The sequence below is a fragment of the Pleurodeles waltl genome, chromosome 4_1 (assembly GCF_031143425.1).
Source record: "Pleurodeles waltl isolate 20211129_DDA chromosome 4_1, aPleWal1.hap1.20221129, whole genome shotgun sequence".
In the NCBI taxonomy this organism is placed as follows: domain Eukaryota; kingdom Metazoa; phylum Chordata; class Amphibia; order Caudata; family Salamandridae; genus Pleurodeles; species Pleurodeles waltl.
The window spans coordinates 381610768-381636860 of record NC_090442.1 but is presented as its reverse complement, the minus strand read 5'-3'; the positions used below and the strand labels follow the sequence as shown (position 1 = coordinate 381636860).

General features: G+C 43.6%; 1 protein-coding gene across 2 annotated transcripts in view; it reads left to right on the top strand.

The window, feature by feature from the left end:
- Nucleotides 1-781: 781 nt before the first annotated feature.
- SOX5 (SRY-box transcription factor 5) overlaps nt 782-26093 on the top strand; it is a 451433-nt gene continuing 426121 nt past the window's right edge. For both annotated transcript variants that reach the window (XM_069228573.1, XM_069228572.1), the window contains exon 1: nt 782-1127. In XM_069228573.1, coding sequence (XP_069084674.1) covers nt 1090-1127 — 38 coding nt within the window. In that variant the 5' untranslated portion in view covers nt 782-1089. The remainder of the gene's footprint in view (nt 1128-26093) is intronic.

Sequence of the window (26093 nt, the reverse complement as noted above, 5' to 3'; positions counted from 1 at the left end):
TCTGTCTGTGTCACTGAGGTGCCATAGGCCATCACCAGAGCCACACGCACGCAGCTCTACAACCTCAAGGGGCTTAGTGTAAGGAAATAAATCCAACCCAAAGGGGCTTAGCTTTAGGAAACATAACACTTTGTTTTAATACTGTTTTTTCCGGAATTGCAGAGTTAAAGTACAAGCTATATCGGTGACGATAACAGTTTTTTTCGGTTCCACACAAAATTTGTTCAGCACAAGGTTTGTGGTAAATAAATTGCGGCTTTTGTCCTTACGGAAGACCTGAGCCTTCCAGTGAGTGGAGGGCTTCTGCGCTCCAGAATTCCGCACCGGTGTTTGCATTGTCATTCGGCCAAAGTCCCTTCTACACACTGCAGGGTCCCGTCCTGGAACTGACATTACATGGCTACACGCCGGCACCTCCTCGCCCTGTTTTCGTAGCACTATGTGACGAGCCGGACCTAAGCCAGTGATTGAATTGATACACTGTTTACAGGTATTTTCAAAGGGCCCTCTGTCGTGTTGCACTTTGTCAAGCCCCTGTTTCTCCCCCACAGAACAACGCCGGCTACACATGAGTGCAGAGAAATTGAGCAAACCAAGCAGAAATCCATAGAAGTGAAACACGCGTGCTTTAAATACTCCCCGTGTTATGATCGGAAATCTCGGTGCTTAGTTGCGGGTCTCCTGGGTGTCTCGCAGATCCAATGTCCTAGGGGTGCTGTCAAAATAACCCTGTTTGCGGTAACCCGCCCATGGGCTCGGGTGGAGAGCGCCTCTCCCTCCGCACACGCATCGAGGCTTGTGGTTAGTGCAGGCGCACGCTGCTGCTGCTGCTGCTCCGTGCGTGGGGAGCGCTATTATCAACACAGGCATTGTGTACGAGGCTGCTGCTGGATCCGGGCTACTGGCCCTTTAAGAGCCTGGTCAAGGAGTCCCTGTTCGCACTGAGGGGGGAGAGCAACCACAGCAGCAGCAGTGCACAGAGCCAGGGAGACGCTCCGTCGCTGCCCGAGCTCGGGAGTCACTTGACAGGTCCTCTCGGAGGCGATCGGAGGCGGCCGCCGCGACGCCGGGACTCCTCACCTTTCCAGCATGCTAACTGACCCTGATTTACCTCAGGAGTTTGAGAGGTGAGTCCGGCAGCCCCTGGCAGGGTGTGCAATCCCGGGTCCCCATTCTCAGCTGCCCTTTCCCTGCATCTGATCCGTGTGCGCGGCTGCATCCTGGGAGGGCTCTGTGCTGTGACAGCCTGGCGGCCCAGGGCCGATCCCAGGGCTTCCCCGTCCCAGCACTGCGGGGCTCCCGCGCCCTCCTTCGCCGCTGCCAGGGAGCCTACTCTCTTCAGCACCATCGGTGGAGCCGAGGACCCCCTTACCGCTTGCATTGGAGCCTTCTCCCTTCAGCACCCCAAGTGGAGTCAGGCATCCCCGCCACACCTCGTAGGGAAACTTTCTAACCTTGTTGTTCCTGTTTATTCCTCTGTGTCCCAGGGAAGCCCCATTCATGCGTCTCTTTAGGGCAGTTTGTGCATCAGCGAGAGGGCGCGTGCAGCTGAACAGGAGGACTGCAGCTGGGAGCCCGAAAACTTTACCGCGTGCTGTTGCCAGGAACTTCCCAGTTCCTCGCGCACACGCCTCCCAAATGAATGGCTCGCGCAGCAGCCCGACCGCTCACGTTGCACGGGATCTGCCTACCTGATGCACAGGAGCCCAGTGACACGTGCGGGCCGGAGATCAGCGCAGTGCTTGCTCCCTCACACTGGAGTGCAGGGACCGAAGCGACACGAGCCCGACACACCATAGACAGGATAGGTGATCTAGCGACTCACTTACTGAAGGGAAAGCTGGAGACCTGTATTGAGACTGCATTTATTTAGCGCTTGCTAACTCTAACGGGACCTGGGTGCTACTCTAGACTCTCCGAGTTAGTCACTGTTGTGTGATCCTGGGCACATCTGTTAATCTCTTTGTTGTGTGTCCTCCCCCGTTCTGGCCAAATGAGGGCGGCTTAGAAACAAAAACAGACTCTTTATAACTTTCGTTTTCTTTTGCTGTGCGGGCACGAGTGAAGTACACAAGCTGGTACCTATCGCCGTTCTCTTATTCTTGGTAAATTTGTCGTTCACGGTGAGCGACGAAAAGTGTGACATCTCTGAGTAGCAGCCGACAGATACCACGATAAACTTTTTTTTAAGTGAACACTCTGCTTGAGTAGCAGCCCACACATCCAGCAGCCACCGCCGGATCTGTTCGCTTCGAAGTCCCGGTGCCTAGTCGTAGCCTACTTCACACACCGTGGGGCCAGCCCGGTCCGGATCCCGTATCTGCCTAGCTCCAGCCCTGCCCACAGCGGACAGTGACCCTTTCTTTCTCTTGGAAGGTATAAGCAATGGGACTAGCTCTTTAAATGATGCCTTCGTCCCTTGCTAGGAGCTGCCAGCATATAGAGGGACTGGCCATGCTCCTAGCATGTGCATAGTGGGACCAGCTAATGTCCCTAGCGTAGTAGGACCAGTCATTCTCCTAGCATAGGTATAGTGGGGCCAGCTAATGTCCCTAGCGTAGTAGGAACAGTCATACTCCTAGCATAGGTATAGTGGGGCCAGCTAATGTCCCTAGCGTAGTAGGAACAGTCATACTCCTAGCATAGGCATAGTGGGGCCAGCTAATGTCCCTAGCGTAGTAGGAACAGTCATACTCCTAGCATAGGCATAGTGGGGCCAGCTAATGTCCCTAGCGTAGTAGGAACAGTCATACTCCTAGCATAGGTATAGTGGGGCCAGCTAATGTCCCCAGCATAGTGGAGCTAGCCATGCTTCTAGCATAGGCATAGTGGGGCTAGTCCATGCCCCCAGCACAGGGCGGCCAGTTGGTGTGACTAGTTTATGCCCCCAGCAGAGACCGTGCAGACACAGTGGGAGCAGCTCATGCTCCAAGCAGAGTGGGGCCAGTTCATGGTCCCAACAGACAGTGGGAGAAACTCATGCTCCCAACAGTCGTAGTTAGACCAGTTAATGTTCCCAGCAGAAATAATGAGATAGGCTCATGCTCCCGGCAGTCATAATTGGGCCATCTCACACTCCAGACAAGACCATGTTATGGCACTAGCAGACATAGTGGGACCAGCCGTTCAACTTGCCAGCAGACATAGTGGGACTAGTTCATGTTTGCAGCAGTAATAGTCTCATGCTCCCAGCAGACATAGTGGGGCAGCTCCTTCCCCTAGCCGGACCATGTCACGCACCCAGCATGCTTAGCGGGGCTAGCTCTTCGAGGCCCCCTTCACTCTTGCCCGAGTCCTGTGCCTCCAGGAGGCAGAGTGGGACCGGCTCCCTTTGAAGCCTTCCTTCCGTCTTGTCCCCGTGTCTACATGTAGTTCTAACGCTCGTTATCGAGTCTATTCTAAGCAGAATCCGCTCGTGTTCTTCTTGGAGCTGTTTTAAGTGTTATTCTCTTCTTTTAAAGGACGTTCTCCGAGAGCGCCTTGAAGGATGCTCCTCAGTCCACCCGTTCTCCGCAGATGCGGGTTGCATTCTCTTGTGCCCCGAAGAGAAGGCGCCCTCTCCTCCATCCGTAGCGACGCCTGGTTACAACGTAGCCACAGCACCCTGGCGCCCGTGGAAAACAGTCAATCCGACGCTCCATCAGACTGATTACTTGCGTCCCGACTTCGGAAAAGCTACAAATTGAAGTGGCTGGGCCCATTTGTTTTTGAGGTGCGCAGCGCGGACGAACCCAACTTAAAGAAGGAAGCCTCGATGCCCGCGTTTACTGAAGTTTCAGCCTGTGTTGTCTGCTAGTCTCCACCAGACATTTTTGCAGGAGATTCCCTGCCGGACAGTTCCATCGGTGTGTCCGGCCTACTGAGCAGGCGGCGGCCGGTGTCAGAGATGCGTTGCCCTCGTAGTCTCTGTCGGCTCCGTGTCCTGTCCGAGGTGGGTGCTTGACATTTAGCGTCAGACGTGTCGCGCACTCATTCATACCCCGCTAAACCGTAGCTTCCCATCCTAGTGAGGACGCAACACGCACCATCGTGTCTTTCAAACATGTATGTAATCGTTAAGTTGCTTGCTCCTCCGGGCTCTTTAGGGCACGTGTGAATGTGTGCACTTTAACTTGCAGTTCCTGTCTTCCGTTATTTTGTAAAATGGAGCTTTGAAGACACATTATTGGCGGGGAACACAGTTTCCATCAAATGCAGAGCATGTGCTCAAGACAGACGTTTGTCTTGAAATAGAATCTCGCTCGCTCAAAGTGCCAGGCAAATCTTGGCCTAATGTAGATTGTAGTACCACAGGGGGCTTTAGCACTCGGTGTGGGCATAGTGGGTAGTTCAATTGAACCAACCCTGCTCTCTCAAGGTAGTGTACTCAAAGGCTGCGGAGTCCCTGCACCTTCGACTCATAGCGCAGTGTTCCTCTGTCTTCCTAGAGTTCTGCATTGCCATTTTAAGGATGTGGGCAAAGGTCAACTCAACAAGAGACTGAGGTGTATTTGAGACTTTCAGAAAGGCCCCTTTTATCCTAGATTGGCGCTATATTCTTTATAAAGCTGGCATTTAGGTTTGTCCATTCTGCGCCCACAGCTCGATACTGACTCAAGGCACACATGCCAGCCCGAGTGGTTGCGTGCGGTGGGTCAGCATGTGAGAGCGGCATTGTCTCAGCTGACATGCCTTAGGCCTTCACTATCTCTTCTTAAATACTTTTCTGCTATTAACAGCATAAGGTTTTGAAAAACCTGCCTCGCCGTAAAGATGCTGATTTCAGAAGATACTTCTTAGTCGAAGTAAGGCCAGGCATTCAAGGACCGATTTTTCAGTCGCTGCGTTAACATTTTCGTCCACTCCGTGCCATGACCCCTCCACAGGTCTTAATTGATCACAAATAAAAAGGGCAATTATATGAGCCGGACGGCGTGGTTTACTCTTGGTTCCCCCTCTATCTTCAAACACACGATTGCTATTTGTTCATAAAGGCTTGTAAAAGTGCTGGTATCCAGCCCGTTTCATCTACTTTGGAATCCTCTAGGATAGGTTTAATTCGTTTTTATCTCACATGTTTTTTCTAAATGTGAGGCAATCCTCGTCACCTGCTGTAGATGGCTACCGGCGCTTTCTAAAATAAAACGCCGCTTGCTGGATTCATGATATCGGCCAGGGAGGCACCAAACCTGGAATGAGTTTGACAAACGTGTTTTCTGTGTGCGCGAAGTTAGAACGTAGTCACGTTTCTCCCACATTTCACTTTTCTGTTTAAAAGACGCTCACATCACGCTTTGTTTCAAACACTTCTGCTTTCGGCGTGCGATTGGTAACTGTGAATGAGTGTTAGTTTCCCTTCGCCGCGGCCCTCACCAACTTCTTGCGCCGGAGAGCTCCTGCACATAACGACAGGAGGAAACGTTCAGCTCCTTCTGCAGTAACGCACAGGAGGTCTTAAATCGTCTTCTCTGGTCGCGGCACACTAGCCACACTTCTTTCACAGAAATAACCACTACAAACGACACCCCATCCATTTGCGAACATGTTGATGCAGTTGAGCGAATTTATTGTGAGGAGGGAGATGCCTGAAAGTTAAAAATACATTGTAGTATTTTTGTTTCCAGTAAGCTTCCTTTTATTTACGTCTTTTTATCAAAAACAGCTTTTTCTTGTTCTGCTTTAAGAGTTATAAATGTCTGGTGTAAGATGAGCTGTCCATATGATCAAATAGACATTTCGCATCCTGTATAGTTCCTGGATAGCTTGTAATCTAGGTACTAAGTGTATACACACTCACACCTACTCTAGTGTCCACACGTGTTTCTCCGACAGTCATACTTTTAATTTAATCAATTTTGTAGTAGCTGAAATTGTATTTTTAGTGAACTTTGTTAGGGGGATTCTGTATGGTATAACTTCTGAATAGCACATTTGCCCGATTACTCAGACTTGCTCTTTTAGGTGTACCAAGTGTAGAGACCGGTATTGGGCCTGCACTATATCGCGTGACAGTAATATCGTATCCACTACAGAAACGTGCCTCTACATTCTATCGGGTCAATATAGTTAGTCTTAATTCCAACTAGACACACACCTCAAGGTAACTTTTGGTGGAGCTACGAATAGTAAATATGTACTTATCTTGGAATCTAGTGGTAGGTCGATGTAGTATATGAAATATGATTGTAGGTCGATATTAATTCATATATTCTCATACAGCCACGTGCACAGGAAAGTAATGGCCAGCGTTTTGAAGCAATCTCGTCATTGTCTGCTTTTTGTGTAACCCTGGGTGTTCACAATGCTTCTTGTTTGATACCGACATCAGCTATCCGATCCAGAGCCCCATCTCAACTGGTCTTTATTTTCTCAACTACCGTTGTGATGTGACTGGGGCCCACGCCACAGTGTTTTGTTATTCACCACTGGGCGCTCTTTTCTTGGCTCGCTTGTCTGAGAAGTTTATCAGCAAGGTGCCATCATTTTATAGTAATCTAGCATTACAAGTGCAGATAAACAGGCTTCTCCTAATGTTTCTGGATAGTTAATTAAAGAAAGTAAATACACGCCTGATTAAGCATTGCTTGGTTGACAAATAAAAATGTGCGTGAAAGCTTCTAAAAGAGTTTGGCAGATTTGAATACTTTCCTTTAGTTATCCTTTCTGTCAGTGATGCCACTTGGTTAGTTCACCAAATAGAGCCTAGTCAGCACAAAGACAAGGATGTATGGACATAGGAGCTGATGAGTATCGTGTCAGCTCTGCCCTAAATAGCTTTACATTCAATATCACTGCTGGAATTAATTGAACACTGTTTGTTCCTCCAAATAAAGTCTGCACTGGTCGAGTGCCAAGTAACTGTTTATGGTATGTGTGCTCGCAAACATTGTGTACTAAGCATCAGCCAGGATTATTATTTCTTGACCGTATTCAAAACACGTAGTTTCACCCTGTGGGAGCACGAAGACGATCTGGGCTATTCCTCCCAAGAGAAGCTGTACCTTTTTTGGAATTGTACATGGTACCTTACAGTGTCTTTCTTAATAGGGAGCAGTTTTCCTGGTTGCATAGAGACATGCCTCTTTGTCGCTCTCAGAAAAATCAAACAAATGTACATTGTCACTTAGGTAATACAATGCATGGTGTACATTTTTTACTTCTTTAATGTAAAAATGACCGCCCGTGCAACTGACTGAGTTTTCTCTGCAGACCTTTACAAGGGGTATCACCTCACCTCTTGGTAGAAAAATGTTAGCACGTGATGAGCAGAAACCACTGCTCTTCAGCTTAACTTTGAAAGTTGGAAAAAGTAAATAAGGATTAGTACCAGCTATCTGTGTGTGGATCCGGTTCACCAAAAACATAAACCGAAGAGCACTGTTTCCAGAATGGCAAACTAAAAAATACTGGACATCTCGCGGAGAATGCTGGAGTTGAGCCTAAATCTGTGATCCAGGCTATTGCAACATGTACTCATTATCTAAAAGCCCCGAGGCATTATTTTCTCTTATTTTGCTGCATACCCAAAATCAAGATGCATAGTCTCAATAAATGGTAAGGTTAATTGATACTTTTGTACTAAGATGCTCTATGTGACCCCTGATAAAACACTTAGCTGCTACATTAACCCCTAATTTAAATCTATTGCTCCATTTCCTTGTCATCTCTCTAATACAAGGTAGAATACCAGTGATTGAAGCTTCCAGTTGTGAAATGGGGACTATGACTTACACAGATGGGGACATTTACACCTTCTTCATGGTTGTGATCTAACCCCAGTGCCCAGCCTGCATCCTCAGTGATCGTGGTCCTGTTAGATCAGGTTTCTCAGAGGAGTGCATCATGATGCAGATGGCTTGGTATATACTTGTACTGGCGGCACAGGGTAACCGGCATGCCTAGTTGTCATTTATGTCAGAATGTACACTGCTAAGCTCTTAAACGACCTGCTGTCGTGTCTGAACACTGCTGTATGACTGACTGAAGTTTTCCAACACCAACATGAGTCTTTTCTGTTTTCGCCCTTATTGGCAAGGCTCATTTCTGGCAGATTGTGATAAGGATATTCTGGGAAGATGGCAGCTTTATAATTCTGGAATAATTGTGTCAGTCTGTGTACTTGTTAAGGCTCCCTTCCGTTCATGCAGAATATTGAATAAACTTTGAGTGGTCACAACTATTAAATAAAGTAGAAGTTGAGCAGTGACATTATTTCCTCATCAACTATCTATAGCATGGCAGGTATTTTCATATATTTTGATACAGAAATGCTAAAATATTTGTTAATCTACTTAATTTATATTAAAATATTTTCAAGTTACTGGAGCAATGTGTAATTAATACCATGATGCGTTTGGAGTTTCAGTATAATGAGTGCTAATCTGAGCCTGGAGAGCGGACTGGCTCCCAGTAGTCGCTTGCTGTACTCTCTATGAATTCTAGACCTCAAAGACAAATGTTACTAGCTGCAGGCCGAAGCAAAAGTTTCTGCTCCTTTGCAAAAAAATAAAGCTGTGATCTTGTGAGCCAGTTGGAATCAAATCATCAGTTGACGTTTGTGGAGAACCACTTTAAAGGATTTTTTTTTTAACTGAGTGTTGACAAAGCTGGAGTCATGAATGGTCTGGTTGATGTCCTTCCTTGAGAGACCGACACCACTAATCTAGAAAAAGAATCAACTCACTTCTCCATCGTTCTTCACTTTTTTATGTCGCCATGTGCGTAACAGCAAAGTGGTCCATCCTCTACCCTTCGCACTAACCGAAACAAATATGCTGAAACTTACAAGGAAGCAACCCGGCGCCTAGTCTCTTGGATTCATGAAACATAGAGGGCAGCGATCTAATTAGCATTAACAGTCAGCGGAAAGTTCTAGAAATTTTAGAATTGTGTCTCAGTGGTGTATACCCTTTGTCCTAACCTCCAGCTCTAATAAGTACCCCAGGTTCAACTGTTCTAGAATGTAAAGCCGTTAATTTGTGTTAGACACACCTTTCTCAAGAACACAAATCACAACTGTTTCTAGACTTTGTTTTCTCTCTGTTCCTCTGCAGAATCTTTGTTCTTTGGAAGTCTTCCAAGGTACACAATGCATACTAGTCTATCACTGACCACGCATTGCAATCTCTCGCAAGGCGTATGGTAGGACCTGTCAATGATAATTATAATGAGAGTGATGCACAGTGACAGCACGCAATGCATCGAGCTCCTCGGAGTGCACTGAAGTGCTTGGAAAGGCAGCAGAGGCCTCACTGCAGTGTGCGGTATCTAAGTATTCCAAGACCAAACAGTAGAATCTACCACACTGAAACATAAAGAAGCTGGCGGGGAGCTTGTGTGCAGAAGTAATACGCCTTTGTGGTGGATGGAAGTTTGTTAATTTTCATGTTTATTTTTTCTTTTCACAAATGCATCTGAGGTTTCTTAGCTATGTTACATGTGAAATAACATTAAGAGTCTTCATTTCAACAACTGAATTAAAGGAAATTCAAAACAGAGACTGCTCTGCGCTGCGGCTCCTTCATTACCATGCCAAAGTTTCGCAGAAGTTCTCTTTTTTTAGTAAAGTTTTCAGCTATCAGAGTATTCTAGGAGTTTGAAGGTAAAAAAAAGATTTAGTGGTTTACAGCAATTCCCGATTTTTGGTAACCTTCACAATCACCGAATTTAAAATGTAGTACTTAAATATATTGGTCTAGAAAGGGAATAAAGACCTATTTAAAGTACTATTACATTCATTTTTACCTGTGGGAACTCTCTAGTGGCATCTCATATCTTTTAATTTCTTTAAATATGACTAATTATTGTCCAAAATGACTGCAACCGATGGACGTTGAACAACTAGTTTATGTGTAGAATACGGGAGCTATCGCAGCTCTGTCGGAATATGCTGAGCCTGTCATGTCTGCAGATAATGGTGGGGATCACATCACACCAGCTGATGCAGAATGCAGGTTACATTGAATTCATTTCATTTTTAATCTCCTGAAGCACATCGTTTGGCAGTACATAAAATGCGAAAAAGAAATCTGTTTGGCTCATTACCCCGAAGTGCGCCTGAGGAAGGCTCCCACTTGGTAGGATGAGCGCACCCATGGAGGACATTGGTCATAGGATGGATGGAGCCAGTATTTCTGATATGCTTAGCTTAAATGTATTGGAAATAGTATGGCTAAGTTTAATAGAATAGCATAACTGCTAAATAAGTAGAAAGATAGCTATGGTGCTCTAGAAAATAATTTGTGTCAGCTGTGGGTGCAGTAATTTTTTAACAAATATATAACGTGAGTCAAGGTGAAGATCGGAGGGTTTAGGAGAATCTGGGACAGAACTTGAGGCAGGTTCAGCAGGCTTCTTTAAATACAGAGGGACTGTCAGCTCCCTGGCAGTACTGCCTACAGGGCAGGAGGCAGAGATAGGGCAGGAGGGAACCCGTGGATTTTCGCTTCTAACCTTGCAGAGTATTGCGTAGTGTGGCTGAGCCAAAGGAACACGCTCGCCCTGGGTCGTGGCTGGATCTTGAGCTACTACTATTGCAGGAATTTGCAGGACGAAGGCGTCTCTTTTGCAGCTCCTTCTCTTGCTTTTAATAACGATAGTCATATAGTGCTTGCACTTGAAAGATGTCCTAACTGGTCCATCTGCCAAACTTTACTGAAAACCGCAACCCACTGCTTGCTGCTTTGACGCTGTACGTGTGGTCCTGTTCACTTCACTGTAGGATTTCTGAATGCATGTATGTACCAGGTGGGTGAAGGTGTAGTAGTTCTTTCGAAGTGCCTATCAACCAGTGTAGTGTAATCATATGAGGTCTGCAGATAAATAGTCTGTGAGTGCTCGATTCCAATAAAGTTGGGTTAAATGTTCCTATTTTTTAAGTAATATTAAAGAAAAACTTAATATCTGGATATTAGGATCTATCTATAAAATACGAATGTATGTTGCCTTGTGTAGATAATGTTTTAGTGAGACGTTAAGCATATCAGCTTTAGGGGGAGGAAAGATGTTTTTGAGTACTAGTGGACTTTATCCCATAATAACATTTCCAATGTTTGGTCCATGGCATAATTCCTGCTTTAAGCCTATGCCGAAGCAGGTTGTGCTGCTTCTTTTTTTAGATCCAGCTGCAGTTCTTCTTTGGGCAACAGTTGCTGCAGGCACATAACATGACATTCATACAGCAGTTTGGTTACACATAATGTCGTACTGACCGCATGGGTAGGGTGAAGCGTTGGGGGCGTTCTTGTTTTCAAATAGACCCGGGGGCACCAGATCTACCCTTGCGTTCTTGATGGCTGGTAGCCTCAGATATCACATTATCCCCGTGCTAAAGTTAATATATCACTCTCTTATTCTGTATCGGACTTAAGGAGCTACTCCATGCAGCATCCATCTGACGTACCAGGTGGGTGCCCTGAGATGCAGCTTTCATATGGTCATTCACACTCCCGTTTTATCCATATCCAAAGGAACATAAGCAATGTATTCTGTTGGATTATGAGAGAGTCTTTGGAACTGAACTTGAAAATGCAAGACCCCTGGATGTTCCTAGCGAGTACTTATGCATAGTATACACATAATAAACAGGAGACAGGATAGTCCTTAATAATCTGCGATTTCTTGGCTGATGCCAAGCCGCCAGGCGAGAAAGAATTCAATGAAACACAGGGAGACCTCAGGCTCTAAGCAGCTGATCTGTGTGCCACAGTTCTCCATGTCTGTCTTAGACCGCTGAAACCTCCAAAAATATTTTGACTGAGACTTCTGTTTCCAAAGTTTCCAGCAGATCTGCGATTAGACTGTCTGCAGTAATTTACATCTTAACTTGTCAAGTACAAACTGCATCGATTAGGGGGGCTTTAACTATGGCCCAAGCTCTTGCTTGTCAATCTTTTATGGCAAGGAAAAAAAGCTTGGTAGTAATCCAGTACTTTGTGTTATTATGTCTAGCAGGGGTTTCCTAAAGGTAGTCATAGCATCCAAGGTTTTCTGAAGAAAAGACTTTTGTTCTTAGCAGCTGAAGCCATTTTTAAGGGGAATGGCTCAAGAAATTAAAATATCTGTGACTTTCTATTTTCCTGTTTGCAGGATTTTCTTTTCATTTTTTGTTTCATTAGTCCAGTCTCCCAAAACGTGCTTTGTGATTGAATCCAGTATCCAGTATCCAGTATGATTGACTGCACAGTGAAGTGGACCTTTACCCTTATGCACAGTGAATTTTGTGTTAACCCTTTGCTCTTAACATGTAATTGGCAAACATTCAGAAAACCAGGAAAATGAAGTATTTATTCAGGACACCAGGCCGACATCCAGCGTAGTCTGAGCCAATTCCTTACACCAAAGGTGGTGGTGATTCGTATATTTTTCTAAATCCACAAAAGTGCGTTTTCCCCCAAAAGGTTGAGTGCTCTGCCTTTCGTCGCAGAGTCGTCTTCCAAAGCTTATTGGATATGAGATACTGTAGGGAAGCAGTGCTGTTCAGTCAAAGACTAAATGTCGTGCCTGCCAACGGAGATCTCTCCGCGCTCCCGATGCCGCCTCCTCGTCTTCCCAAAGAATGTTTCAGATGAAGCAGTGTTTGGGAGAAATGTATCACTGTTCAAAAATATCTTGGCATCACTGATACTTTTAATGAGCGGCCCTCCAAACTGGCAGCTTATTTATTTCTGTCGGGGAAAAAACACTATTTGCCAAGGAGTAAGTTAGTGCCTGAAAACTGAACGTGGCGTATGAGCCTAAGCACAAAAGATGGGTGGGCAGATGTTGGCACACTAGCAGTCCACTAGTAGGTCTGGGGGTGCAGCTTCGATGAAGGGCAGAGCCGGGTCCAATGGAATTGCAGACACATCTTTACGGTGTTTGTGTGAGAACCAATGCCCTTCCTCCTAGCTGAACAGTATTGGCACGCTGATTTTGGGGCTTAATGGTACCTTGTTTAATACATTAACCTTCGCCTTACCCTTTGAACTGTACCAGCTAATCTCTAACAAATGAGAAAGTAAAGAATTTAAAAAATAGTTCGATGATTGGTTTCCCTGCCAGTGGTGATGCTGCATATTTAATAATTGTCTTATTGTTTGTCTTTTGGGCTTGTTCCTAATAAATATTTTCTAAAGTTTGAGGATCCTTGCCAAATGCTTGCCTGGCTGCCCAGTGATATTTAAATAGCTCTGGTGTATGGTATCTAAGTTTCAGGACACGTGTTCTGCCTCGGAGCGCGTCGGTAGTCTATGCTGATTACATCTGGGTACCAGGCCCTCTCGAGAGTTTACTTCTTAATGAGCAGGCCAAGGTGTTCCAGTTTAAAGTTTACAACTGGACGCCCAGCTAGCGTGTGTACTGTATGATTTTCTTCAAAGAAGTAATGGTCATAATTATCAGGTTTTAATGCTCATTATTCCAAGACATGGCATTATGACACAGTGAAAATAGGCTTATGATTGTAGGTGACTCATGGCTATGCCAATAATGGCTGCCATCCAAGTGCATCATTGGAAGTAAACAGTTGGCATACTGAACGTGAGTGCGTGTGCGAACTGAACTCTCTGTTCTAAAATGGATGCCGCAAAAGCAAGCAGTGAGGTCCTCAAAAGTGTGCTTGTGATAAAAATGATACCGCTGGTCCTTGACTCATAGATGCACTTTTTCTGAGGCCAAGCAGTGGAGATGTCGTGGTAATAACCACTTTAGATTTGCAGATTGGGAGGATTGCAGGCTGTAAGTAAATTATGTTCCATTGTTTTACCATCCTCCAGGAAACCTGAGGTGCAGGTTGCACTCAGTGGAGAACTCAGTATCTTTCCCCAGTTGTGAGTGTGTGCATTCCTTTGGAAATATGGAAGCTGTTTTGACTCCTATGCCAGATGCAGTTACACATCTACCGACTCATGGACAAGATGGGTAGAGGCGCGGTGCGACCAGGAACTGAAAGTACAAGATTAGAAGAGACACATAGAGTATATGAGGAGCCTTAACCAGTGTGTTTCTCCGTTACAGACTTGACCTTGCTATTCAGAGAGCCAACGTGGTGGCACCAGTGGGCACAGGGAAGAAGCAAGTATAAGTTGGGGTTTTGTTCCACTGTGTGTGCTAGCAACTGTCAGAATGCTGATTTGCACTTTGTCAGTGATCTTGGGTAATGCCAGGTGTAGGCCAAAGAACGCTTGGACAACCCGAAAATCGGAAATTCACATTTTGGTTCCAATTCAGAACCCAAACCCCCCTGAAACTCACCATTTATGGTATGCTATGCTGATCAACTAATGCCTCCTCCATGCACTGAGTATAACTTCATTGAAGACATCACCGATGACGTCTCAAGTAATATTTGATTACTATCACTAATAAGGTCATATATGACATTGTCTACAACTATGGCCACTGGCACCATGTGGTTTTCAGGTACCTTCACAAGTTTGATGTTGGCATGTGGTTTTCATAGGAGCAGATTCCAGAGAGGCTGAAAAAAGGTTTTGAGAGAGGCAGGATAGGTGCTGCACTTTTACAATATGGCAGCCCCGATTATCTCACAAATGGACTGCTAGGTCTATTTCCTGAGGCGTTCCGGTCTGTTTCCATCTTGATTGTAAAAATGTGTTTGATTTATTGATCTAATAGGCGGCTAAGCCTTGTGCATTTGGTCATATCTGAGAAGTCTTTCATCCCTCAAGGTTGATATTGGATTGTTGCATTCGTGTGCACAAATCGGTTTTAGTGACGACATGGTTGCAAGCCTTCTTGATGCAGAGCAATTTCAGTTATCCCGAATGTCGTTCCTGTATTAAATAATAAACAATGCATTGGCACAAAATATCCCTCCGCCCATCTGTGATTCAGCTAAGCCTTTTGGTAAAATAGTTCCCAAATCCTGCAGTTCTGTGTACTGCGATGTTCAAATGCAGAAAGGGTTCGAGAGGTTTGTGGTCACATTCATTTATTTTTTAGAATAGAAACTTTGGCTTCCCACCGTGACTTCCATATACGTGGGTGACATCTCTGATTCCTTCTCCGTTGAATGTAACAATGCGCCAGTCACTGGACTGAGGTCCTTTGGTCCTAGCCCCACTGCTGTTTTGCTAAAACAAGTGACGTCGCCTATCAAAACAATTCTCTGGCACACAACGATCAGAGATAAGGAGAAAGGACTGTGTTCATCCGTCACGAGGATCACCCTCGCCAGCTCACACAGGTCGCCGGGCTCTGATGACAGTGGTGAGTGGTGTGAGAATCCGATTCATTGCCCCGCCCATCTGTCATGAAGTGGCTCAAGGTGCAACCTGCTCTGCTCTTTTAGGGAGGACGGATGTGCAGGAAAACGAACTCTTCCATTCACTTTATCTGCCAGGGCGCTGCTGTCCGTAGTGCAGCAGGTGCAGTGGCACCGGGTCACAGGTCTCTGAGTACCTCATTTGTAGTCCATTTTGCTAGCACAGCAGGGTATGATAGCTGCTCGATTTAGGGCCGGCGGCACCATTGCTACCCCTCTGTTAGCAGCATGGGACATGGTGGATCGAATAAATTAATTAGACTAGGTAGATAACATCTGAACGAACAGACTAATAATGAAAATCTTAAACGTGTTTTAGATTACACAGATACATTGGAACAAAGTTAAAAGGGAAATGAATTCTAGTTAAGAAGTGCCATTAGCCGCATCTGTTTTCCTTTGTAACAGCTTTTTAAAGAAATCGTGTTAGATTAATAATTGTGGCAAGGCTCTTTACCTCTGTCTTGCCTTGCACTGAAATCTGAGGAAACTCGAGAAGGAGCCTTTTCGACTTAGAATCCTTCGAAGGATAGAGGAAACTTCGACCAATAACCAGCTTTTCTAGGTTTTTCTTCTTGGCCCTCCAAGGTGGAGCCGTCGCTCGTTGCCACTCACCTGCATTCATTCCCCACAGCGTGCGGTGGAGATCCCCCCATAAGGAATGCGCTTCTCTCTCGAGTAGTTGATAGCGGTGGAACCTTAACCCACAGGGTGAAGTGGAATGATGCACGAACTTCACTCAACAGCCCGCTACACGTTTCTTTCCATTCCCATAGGATAGCTCTGGGGCAGTGAGATGCACCGTAGCAGAAGAGAGGGGTGCTGTGAAAGCTAATGTATTACGTCATCCTTTCACTTTTGTTGGCCACAGACCGGGGCTCAAATCACCATTTATAAGTATTTCTTGTACACGCTGTTCTTTCACAATAGTTTGAAAGCTGCAGAAAGGATATCTAACTTTGATCCATGCTGCAAGGGGAGCACACAAGTGGCGAAGTTCAGCCATGCCAAATTCGCTCCAACTCTTTCAACATGATGCCGTTTGGTCTCATTGCCTCCTTTTAGAAGGTTTGAGTTCTATTTAGTGAATGAGCACAAACTTACTTACATCTCCACACAGACACACACCTGCCGGCATTTATTTTCAGAAAGTGCAATAAACATGTAGGCTTTGATACACATAGACCAGTAGCATATACAATATATAAAATCGCAGCAGGGGTAGATGTTCACTAGTAGAGCACATGGCGAATGAACCACCAGAACACTTTGTGTGTGCGCTAGGGGAGCACCCGTGAAGAACCTTAGGAGAACCTTCAGGGACGAGTTATGGACGTTCAGCAGAACTGGTTGATGTGCCTTAGGGTGGAGTCGGGTGATGTGCCCTAGAAGAGCACTTAATGACATGCCTCATGGGGACACTGGATGCTGTACACGAGGAGAGCACTACTTGTTGTGCATGAAGTGAGCATGAGTGATGTGCAGTTCAAGGGCATGTGCATTATACGGACATGCTGTGCATCAAGGCCCAAAAGGTGATTTGCCAGCAAGTCGTGGATTTTTTTAACCGTAAGTATTGGCATTCTGAGATTTGAAACCTGTTTTTATGAAAGTAAAAACAAAACTTGAAATTCCAGAATGCAGGCTTCCACTGGGAAATGTTAAATAACACGTGTTTCCTCCTTATGGCATTTTAACGTGTTTTGTTTTTCTAAAAACATACATCTGCTCTTTATGGCAAGATGGCATATTGTTTTCTGTTGTTTTAAGCCTTTCAATACAATTTTTTCATTCGGTGTTCACATTCTGACAAAAAAACGGTTAACATTTTTGCATTATTGTCTAGTCTGAAAAGTTTTCATACCAGAAAAAAAGGTCCCATGCAATCTATGTTTATGATGAGATGTTCAAAACACAAGAGATTCTAGAATAATTCCCCTCACCACTAAGCCATGATATATGTGCATTAAAAGATTTTGTGATGCCCTTGTTTCTTTTCCGTCAACCTTAACCCCCAAATGTTGTTAATAGAAGAAAATGGAAGTTGAACCAACTACAATGCTAGTGATTCCACTTCTCACTCCACAGCCCCTGTCAAGTGTTACCTAGATCAGACTTTTGGTATACTTACATAGCAGTTCACAGCATTTACAAAGGCAAGACTAAGTCTAAAAAAATACCCATAGTTTCTGCACCAACAAAAAACGTCTCCCATTCCTCACTTTCATTATTTTTACATTTCAAGTATTCCCCTGCCAATTACTTCATATATGTGGATATTCTAATGCATCCTAACACAAGCTCCCATTTCATAGCAGTGATGTGTATTGCCAGAAGCTTCAGATGGGTGTGTCCGTGGCTGGGAGGGGCTGTTTACATTTAGAGATAATCCAAGATATGAAGCACCAAGATGGATCTATTAAAAAAAAATATACTTTTCCAAATTGTCAGTAAACATTGTGCCTAAATCATTGTTTGTCTCACACCTCTCAATGATTCTCGCTTCAGCCTGCAGTGGTCGAGTTATTTTGCTTGTGAGCATTTGTCTTTGTGAGGTGGGCCCAGTGGAATGGTGTCCCAGGGATCAGCTGCATTTTACCAGCGGCAGGCTTGCTTCATTTATCTGGTAGAGTGCCGCAAGCATTCCTGCAGTGGGAACACTTGACTCTTAAAATGGTATTGGTCCCAGGGATTCCTTGACCGCTCTATTATTTAAAAATATACTCTGCTCTCCTAGGTTCATTTTTACTATGTTTCTCCAACCAGTAGCTTGTGAGCTACTTGTAGCTCTCCTGCTGTCTGTAAATAGCTCTCCCGTGTGCAGCGAAGCCTTTTAAATTAGAAGCTTTTGCTTGCTTAAATGAACAAATGTATGCTGTCATTGAGAGTGTATATTTAAGACGAAAATTTGTTTATTTTCAGGATTCATATGCCGATATTTTAAGAAAAATAAAGGATTTTCCAAAATATATTTAAAGCTGGTATTTGGGACATAAATCATGTGGAATAAATAGACTTTTTACAAATGTTATTACCTTGGTGCCAGAGGCATTGCAACTATCACTGGTATGTATTACCAATGTAGAGATATTCAATTTTTACAAAGTCCTTTTTACATTACTGCTAGCAACCAACCATGCATGATGCCCCGACCCAGAGGCGATTGTAAGTTTCAATCTATGGTGGCCACTAAGGCAATCTTATCTGATGTGGTCACTATAAAAACACTCATAATATTAGTAGCTCTGGATTAGTTTAATTGAACATAAGTAGCTGGTATTACAGAAGTCGGAGCCCTGATTTGTACCTTCCTCAGAGGTCACGACGGGATGGACAGGAGTTGTAAACTGGTGAATACAGGTGTTGGAGCGGAGGGCAGGCAAGCTGAAGTCCTAATGTCCTGCAGACCTCCTGCGCTGCTTTCTGATCTCTCACCAGTCCGCGTCCTTCACTCGGCTCTTTGAATGGTCATTGAAAGTGCCTAGAGCACACTGAATAATTCAGTCTTTTGGCGGCCCAATGACATAGTGAGCTTCGGAGGCCATAGTTTGATACGCATTGCAGTTTGGCAGTTGGATTATCTCTGATCAGAACCAATCTTTAGTTGATTTTATCAAAGTCCTCTCCCGAGTCTAACTCTGTGTGTCTGTGCTAGCTCCCACCGACCAGTTGATTCTGGTAGAACACCGACCCAAACATTCAGGCATCTGGTGGCTTAGTTTTGAAGTTATTTCTCGCCGGGCACAGTTGTTTTATGCCTAGTATTTTGTCTGCTAATTCACGTCTGTGAGATCTCTGTATTCTGTAAGCCGCTCACCCACCTTTTTTATGATAAGGACATTTTGGAACGGTTTCAAAGAATGTTTGTCATCTGGTGTGCAAGTGCTTAGTTTTAATTGCTTTTAAAAGGGGGTTGCAAGAAATAATGAAAGTAGACATATGGAGAGTTTAGAGTGTGAATGTGTGGGAGTGCAATTAGTCCAGCAAATATATTTTAGACACATGGGGTCTCATTTCTTGAACTTTGTGCTACATTAATCTTACATGCTTTTTTATTTTACAAGTACCGATTTCTGATGATGTGCCTGGAAAGTCAAGTTCAGCACGAATATCTACTCTTTCGATTTAGTATAAATAATTGTATTAAAACTGAAAGATCCCTGCAATAAGTTTGTTGTTTTTTACTAAGAGTTGTTTATTTTACATTAGTCTAATGAAAATGGAGCTCTGCTTCTTGTGATGACTTTTCTTCTTTTCGAATGTGGCGATTGTCGTACTAGAAGACTTTTTCGGGTGGTAGGTTAATAGGCGTATGTAGAAGGTAGAGCTATCGGACAGGGGGTGGGTCTTTTATTTGGTAATGTACATAAGAACACTTTGATAAAGTCAAGATATAACATTTCTGATGCACTCAAAGAATTGTATGTGCTTACAATGTTGTTAGGGATTTTGTATTTTTGTATTGCTGTTTCAGCTCTGCTTTGATGCGTATCTAAGAACACCGGTAATGATGATGAATCCCTACTGTTGTGAAAACACCCCTGTGTAATGTTTAGGAGGTAAAACACTTAATTATAGAACAACAAGGAAACAGCTTGTTTCCAACTAGACAATATTATAGGCTTCTGTAATGGACCAATTACAGCAGAGTTCAGGGTGATCATGTATTATTCCAGCCGTGATCTCACCAATGAGCTTGCAGCCGATCTTTTCCTGCCTGTGGCTTTTCCTGGCTGCAGACTTTTAAAGAATCTCATTATAGCCATGCTCACTAACATAAGAGGAATGCAGCGAGGTCCATTTCTTTCCTAGCCATCATAATTGAAAAAATGTCTTGATAGTGATCTACCATCAAATCCCCTCTCTAAATCCTATCAGTTATTACAGCCATCATAATTGAAAACCTAATCTTTACAGCGATTTGCCATCAAATCTATAGAATGTCCTCTCTAAATCCTATTAGTTATTACAGTCTTCAAAATAAAACATGGAAAAAACACACAGCCAAATGATGGCAAAATATTATTAGTTATTAAATGTATCTACAAAGTCGGCCTGGAGTGGTCGCCTGTTATTCCAATTAGTGGTTAGGTCTGGAAATCCACCAAATACGTTGACAAAATTAATTAAAATCATACATCTAAATCATGGGTTGCGCAGCATCTGCAAACTAACTGCCTACTTGTTATTCTTATTTTGAAGACTTCTCACTGCTTTCACTCAAAATTTGAAATGCTCATCTTCCTTGCTTCCTACCACTGTAGCTTCTAAGCTTACCCACATATTGGTACATTCCTTTCATTCACCCTTTCTCATCATCCTTTGCTCATCCTTTACTTTTTCTATTCATTTCACTTCATAGCCTGCACATTGCTTTCTGATATGTGATCCTCCCAAGCTCAATCTCTTTATCAGAGTCCACTTCTGATCAGTCTTTTTTTGACTTTTGCCCCTCCATATTTAGGGGACAAAACACTTATTAACTGGTTTGTTTGGCAGTTTATGTGGAATGCTGTCATCTGTCTTATTGTACAATTTCTCTTCAAACTTCTTACCTCAACTGCTTCTCTCAGCAGCTCCCCACCTCTTTTAGCTTTAAACTTTGGGCTTGATTTAGAGTTTAGCGGATGGGTCACTCTGTCACAAACGTGATGGATATCCTGTCCGCCGTATAACTATCCAATTATAGCTTATGGAGATCGTGATAGAGCGGACGGCGTATCCATCACACTTGTGACTGAGTAATCAGGCCCTTTGTTTCTCATTCATGTATTACTGTTCTCTCAGCTCTCTCTAGTTCCGTCCCACACACAGTGCTCATCTTCTCATCTCCTCTTGGTCTGCTATCCTTTTTCTACCCACCTTGCACCTTTCAGAATGCCACTTGACCAACCTAATTTCAGTGACACTCCAGAACCCCCTTCACTGCAGTAAACACCTCCCAGGCTACAACCCTTTTAATCTATGTTCAGTCATTTTTTTTGTCACTACTATGCCATTTCATAAATAGCAGTCGCTGTCAGAAATTGGTTGCTACTTTTCTCATCTACACCTTTCCCCAATTTAAAAACAATGTTTCTTATGTTTCTTTGTCTCAATATATTCAATGAAAGTACTTGATAAAAGCTGATCGATTGTACTTTAGGGCCTACTACAAATTGTAGTGTACATCACCTTTAAAATACCTGTTCTTTTACCTGCCTCTTTGCAGAACTTCTTAAGAGGGATAAACCCATTTTGTACCTCAAACATCTCTTAGGCCGTTGAGTGCACTTTTAAGATAAATGGATGACTGCTGAATTCGGTTCCTGTTACTTCCAAAATTGAAAACCCTCCAGACTAAACCTGTTTACACAAGTAAAGTATATGCAGGATTGAGAAAACAGTATATATAATGTATTCTTTGATGGCAGTACAGTCAACATAGAAACGCTAAGCATCATTTCTGCCATTTTGAGTGTCTTTGTCCAATGAGCAAGGCATCAGGCAAAAGCCAAAGGGAAACTCTGCCAAGAAAGAGTTTTGAATTCCAGGACTGGGCAAATTAGAGCCAATATCCAATTTGGTTGCACAGTAATAGACAAACCTAGTCTTTCTTTGATCTCAAAAGTATCTTCTTGATGTGCCGGTTTAACTTGTGTAAAATTATGCCTAGCTTTAAAAACTACGCTATTTAAGGCAATTTGAAGTGCAAGTTATTGGAAGACATGTTTGGCCAAGATGTTTTCATTGCCTCTTTCAAAAGAATGCGAATGAGAGAATAAATCTGACCTCTCAAAGACGCAGCAGCCTTTTGGGTAACCATGGAAAGGGATGTGTCACACACCGTGCCTGTCTCTGAAAGTCCACTTGCAACCAAGTTGTCAGAGCACTCCTGTGGCATCTCACGCCTTTGCGTCCTCTCTGAATCGCACAACTTCATTGTTCAAGTAGCTGACAGCTGATGTTGTTGGATAACAGCTGACTGGATTTCCAACCCTCCTGAGTTTGGGGTGTTCTTGAGACACTTCACATGACTACTGCTGCCAGTAGTTATGTCATCAGTCACTTTGTTTTTATTTTGAGGGGAACTAACTATGAGTGAGGCTACTGAGTGCAATGGAGAGATTCACCAGCTACATCCTGAAGTACACCTCTGCATTGTAAAATCAACTAAAAAATCAGCCTTCTAAACTCTATGTGAACCTCTACAGTGAGGAAATCATTCGTTGTGATGGTCCTGAGCCCTGTACTTTCTCTCAACTACAGGTATTCCCAATAGAGTACCCTGACACCCTTGTAGATGATGCTTGTTTGGTGGATGACTTAACATATGCAAGTAAAAGTTTGTGCCAGTTAAACATAAATGGATGTTCAATGTCATAACTGGAACTATAGTTTTCATTTCTGACTGTAGTCTACCTTGTTCTGAACTTTTTACGAATGCGTTGGCTAAATATGTTCAAAGCTAATCGATTTCTTTTTAACAAGGTTCGATAGCTGACACTAAGCATATATGATACTAGACATCATGAATACACTGCAGGTAACTGCTGCCATTTTGAGGAGTACTGAAGAAACAATGTACTCACTCCTCATACACCGTGTGTCTGCGGCTGATGCTGCATCCGTAAAACAACTTGTGATGAAGTTATCTGCCTCTCCTGAGTGTGGCATTGATAGTTGATGGCAAAGTGACATTGGGCACTTGTTTTTTTGGCAGCCTAACTTTATCTGGTAAAGCTGCACAGGAAATTCTTCTGACATCCTCAGATAAGGGCAAAAAACTAACATTGATTTATTCTTTTATGAGAGAAAAGAAGGGTTTGGTGGGACTCCAGGATCATAATCAAGTAAAGAAAAGGATACAGGAAAAATATTTTTTTCGTTTGAGCGAAAACTTCATTTCTGTCTATTATAAGCTGTGATGGAGCAGTTGCTGGTGGCACGATGACTCATCCTGATTTGGGAAATGATTCGGGTTGTGCAGAGAATTCTTTTTCACAGTCAAAGATCTACACAGAATTTTTTTTTAGCTATTGACTGGCTAACTTTAAGTTGAAAATCTAACCTCTACAGATTGCATACCATATGGAAATCTGTTCCAAGGTGCGCACATTGAGCAGAAGCTAGCAAAAGACCAAGTACTGCATTCTTTCGTTTTGTTCATTCTACCATTAACCCTCTCATCTGTGAGTTTCCCTCTGCGAGGGAGCAAGTGTGCTCCTCCCTCTCTCCAGCAAATAGAAAGGGTTTGACCCTCACTGGCAGTCCCACTGCACTGAAAAACAACCTCCATTCCTTGTTATCAGTGCTTATTGTGTGGCAGTAGTTGCAGGTGGTGAGCTTTGACTTGTTTTTCATGAACAGACTGACGCAGAGTGTGAGAGAATGGCAGAGAAGAAAGAAAGATGAAGGTTGAGAAGGCTAGAAACATAGTGAACAAGCATTTGCAATGCAATGGGTCTCGTGTTTGCTTGCGTTAGAGCTATTAGTGTTGTAAATTCCTAACTGGACTTTTCTTGCCACTTAAATTGGAAATGAAATGTAAAACAATTGATATAAACGAGCTTATTCTAAGTGCCATGGCCGCCATGAGCATGAGCGGAAAAAGAAGTTTGCTGTCAGTCAAATATATTGGCCCACGTGCAATTTTCCATGTAACGGGGCAGTTTGCAAGGCGGTAACAAAACTGCCCCAAGAAGGGACAAACATAAAGCATTTACCAATGATGATAAAGGTTTTTTGAAAGGCAAGCCCACAAACGAGGGAAAGTGATGGGCATGTTTTGGGCGTGGTTAAAGCCCACAATACTTACAAAAGGTCAAAGTGTTCGTTCTAAAAAGGGATTAAAAAAGTTGTGCAAAAGTACCTTTAAGAGTGAGTTATAGAAGCAAGACTTGTAGAGGGTCAAGAAAGAGACAGGCAGTCACCCTAACATTCAGCAGCACCAGCAGCGGGTTCTGAATTAAAACGTTGGGTCCCTGCACCTAAGTGCAGCACAAAAATACATTTCTGTTATATTACAAACAGGAACCAGCTCAGCTCAAGCACTTTATTGGGAACCTTAACCGTTTGACTATCTTGACTCCCACTGAGGAGCGCCCACCGAATGATTACAATCAAACACTCAGAATTACGCTATAATATGAGCCAGGGTGCAACACTAAACATGACATCCCTGCTAGAACTGAAACATTTTCTACTGCACATTCGAGTGATGTTGACTTCTTTACTCCCTTGCATTCTTAGGGTTGTGTGTTCCTCAGACTTCTCGGATAGATATATTGTCACACTTAAAAAGTATTAAATATCTCATCCATGGAAAATGCAGCAATATGTCTCGCCTTCGTGAATGTCATCTTTATCAATTCATGAGTGATAAAAATGAAGGCCCTTAGTTTTACCCCTTCTGTGTCTGTGGGAAAATGCTTTAATACATATGGCCCCAAGTTCCAGAATATCATAGAAGATAATGGATCTTTTTACAATGTTAAGCCTCGGTGGCTGCTTCAGGAGCTGCTGCACCTGGTGTTTTCAATAGTCCACCACATATGTATTTACAATTCCAGATGCCACCTCTGGTACCCAGCTCGTGAAAGGGCAATGAGACGAGCTTTTGTTTTCCCAGGTGGGCTGAGGCTGATCGGGTCCACCTAAGTGAACATTGGGGTGATTGTGTCTGTTCCTTGAATGTTATGGAAGCACGAAGCCATGGTTGCACTGATAATTGGTACTCGAGTCAAAAAAATGACCTGTTATTTTGATCGATTGCTGAGCGACCTGTTTGGTGGCAAAACAGAGAACCTTAGCGCCATAAAAGGCACATAAGCTTGCTTCGTAGTTCAGTTCTTCTTTCAATGTAAATTTTCGAAACCACCCTTGCACTTTATTTGCACAGAAGAAATGTTTAGATCTTAAGAAAACACTCCCATAAATTCCCATCATGCAAGTGTTAAGATCATCAAGGAACACAGGGTTGCATTCCAGCACAATTTTCAGTAGTGATTGCACCAAGAGACAGGAAGTGCTTGTTGACACGCGCCTTGTTAGCCAAACTAATACACTTCTTTAGAAAGATTTGATAACACACGTTACAGTTTTGTTTTTTGAAAATACGAAAATTTGGCTGTCTTTGCTCCTTGTAAAAGACACAAGTGAATCAAGCCTTTTAATTGTCTCATTGTATTCAGTAAAATAGCTGGTATTTGTCACTTTTGTCTGGGTTTCCAAGCTGATGGTTTTACCAGATATTTTACTGTCTCTTAGAAACACGAGTTTCCGTTTCTAGTTTTTTCATCTTTAGCCTCTAAATTCAAGTGCTCACCTGCTGGTAATTTATAAGAATGTGAACGTTGTGAAACATGAATTCAGATGGCCAATCCAAAATCAGCCCTTTTAGCTTGACTATCAGTGCTGAGGGTTGGGATTAAAGTGTACTTGAGCCTTGGTTGTTGTACTTCGAGAGAACTGGCCCTCAGTTTTGAGTGGTAGGTGGTATGTGAGGTGACCCACCAGAGGTCTGAAGTTACCACGCAGTAGGAGTACGTAGGAGTATGCCTTTTGTATGGTGCAAAGAGCTTTCAATATAATATTCAGCACCATCTTGTGCAGAGGGCTTTATAACACGAGTTACTTTATAGTTTGTGTTTTCTGATTGGTGCTCAGCCGGGCAGCTTGGTTTCTATTAGTTGTGGACACGTAACATTTTTGGAGAGGATTATGTGGATTATTTTGCAATGTTCCAAGCACACGATATGGCAGCAGAAATAATTTTGCACTGGGTGGTTGGCTAGAAAGATGAGCACACAATTAGTGTCTTTGACCATTTTATTTGGCATGCGAGAAGGCGTTCTAAATTGAGTGTTAC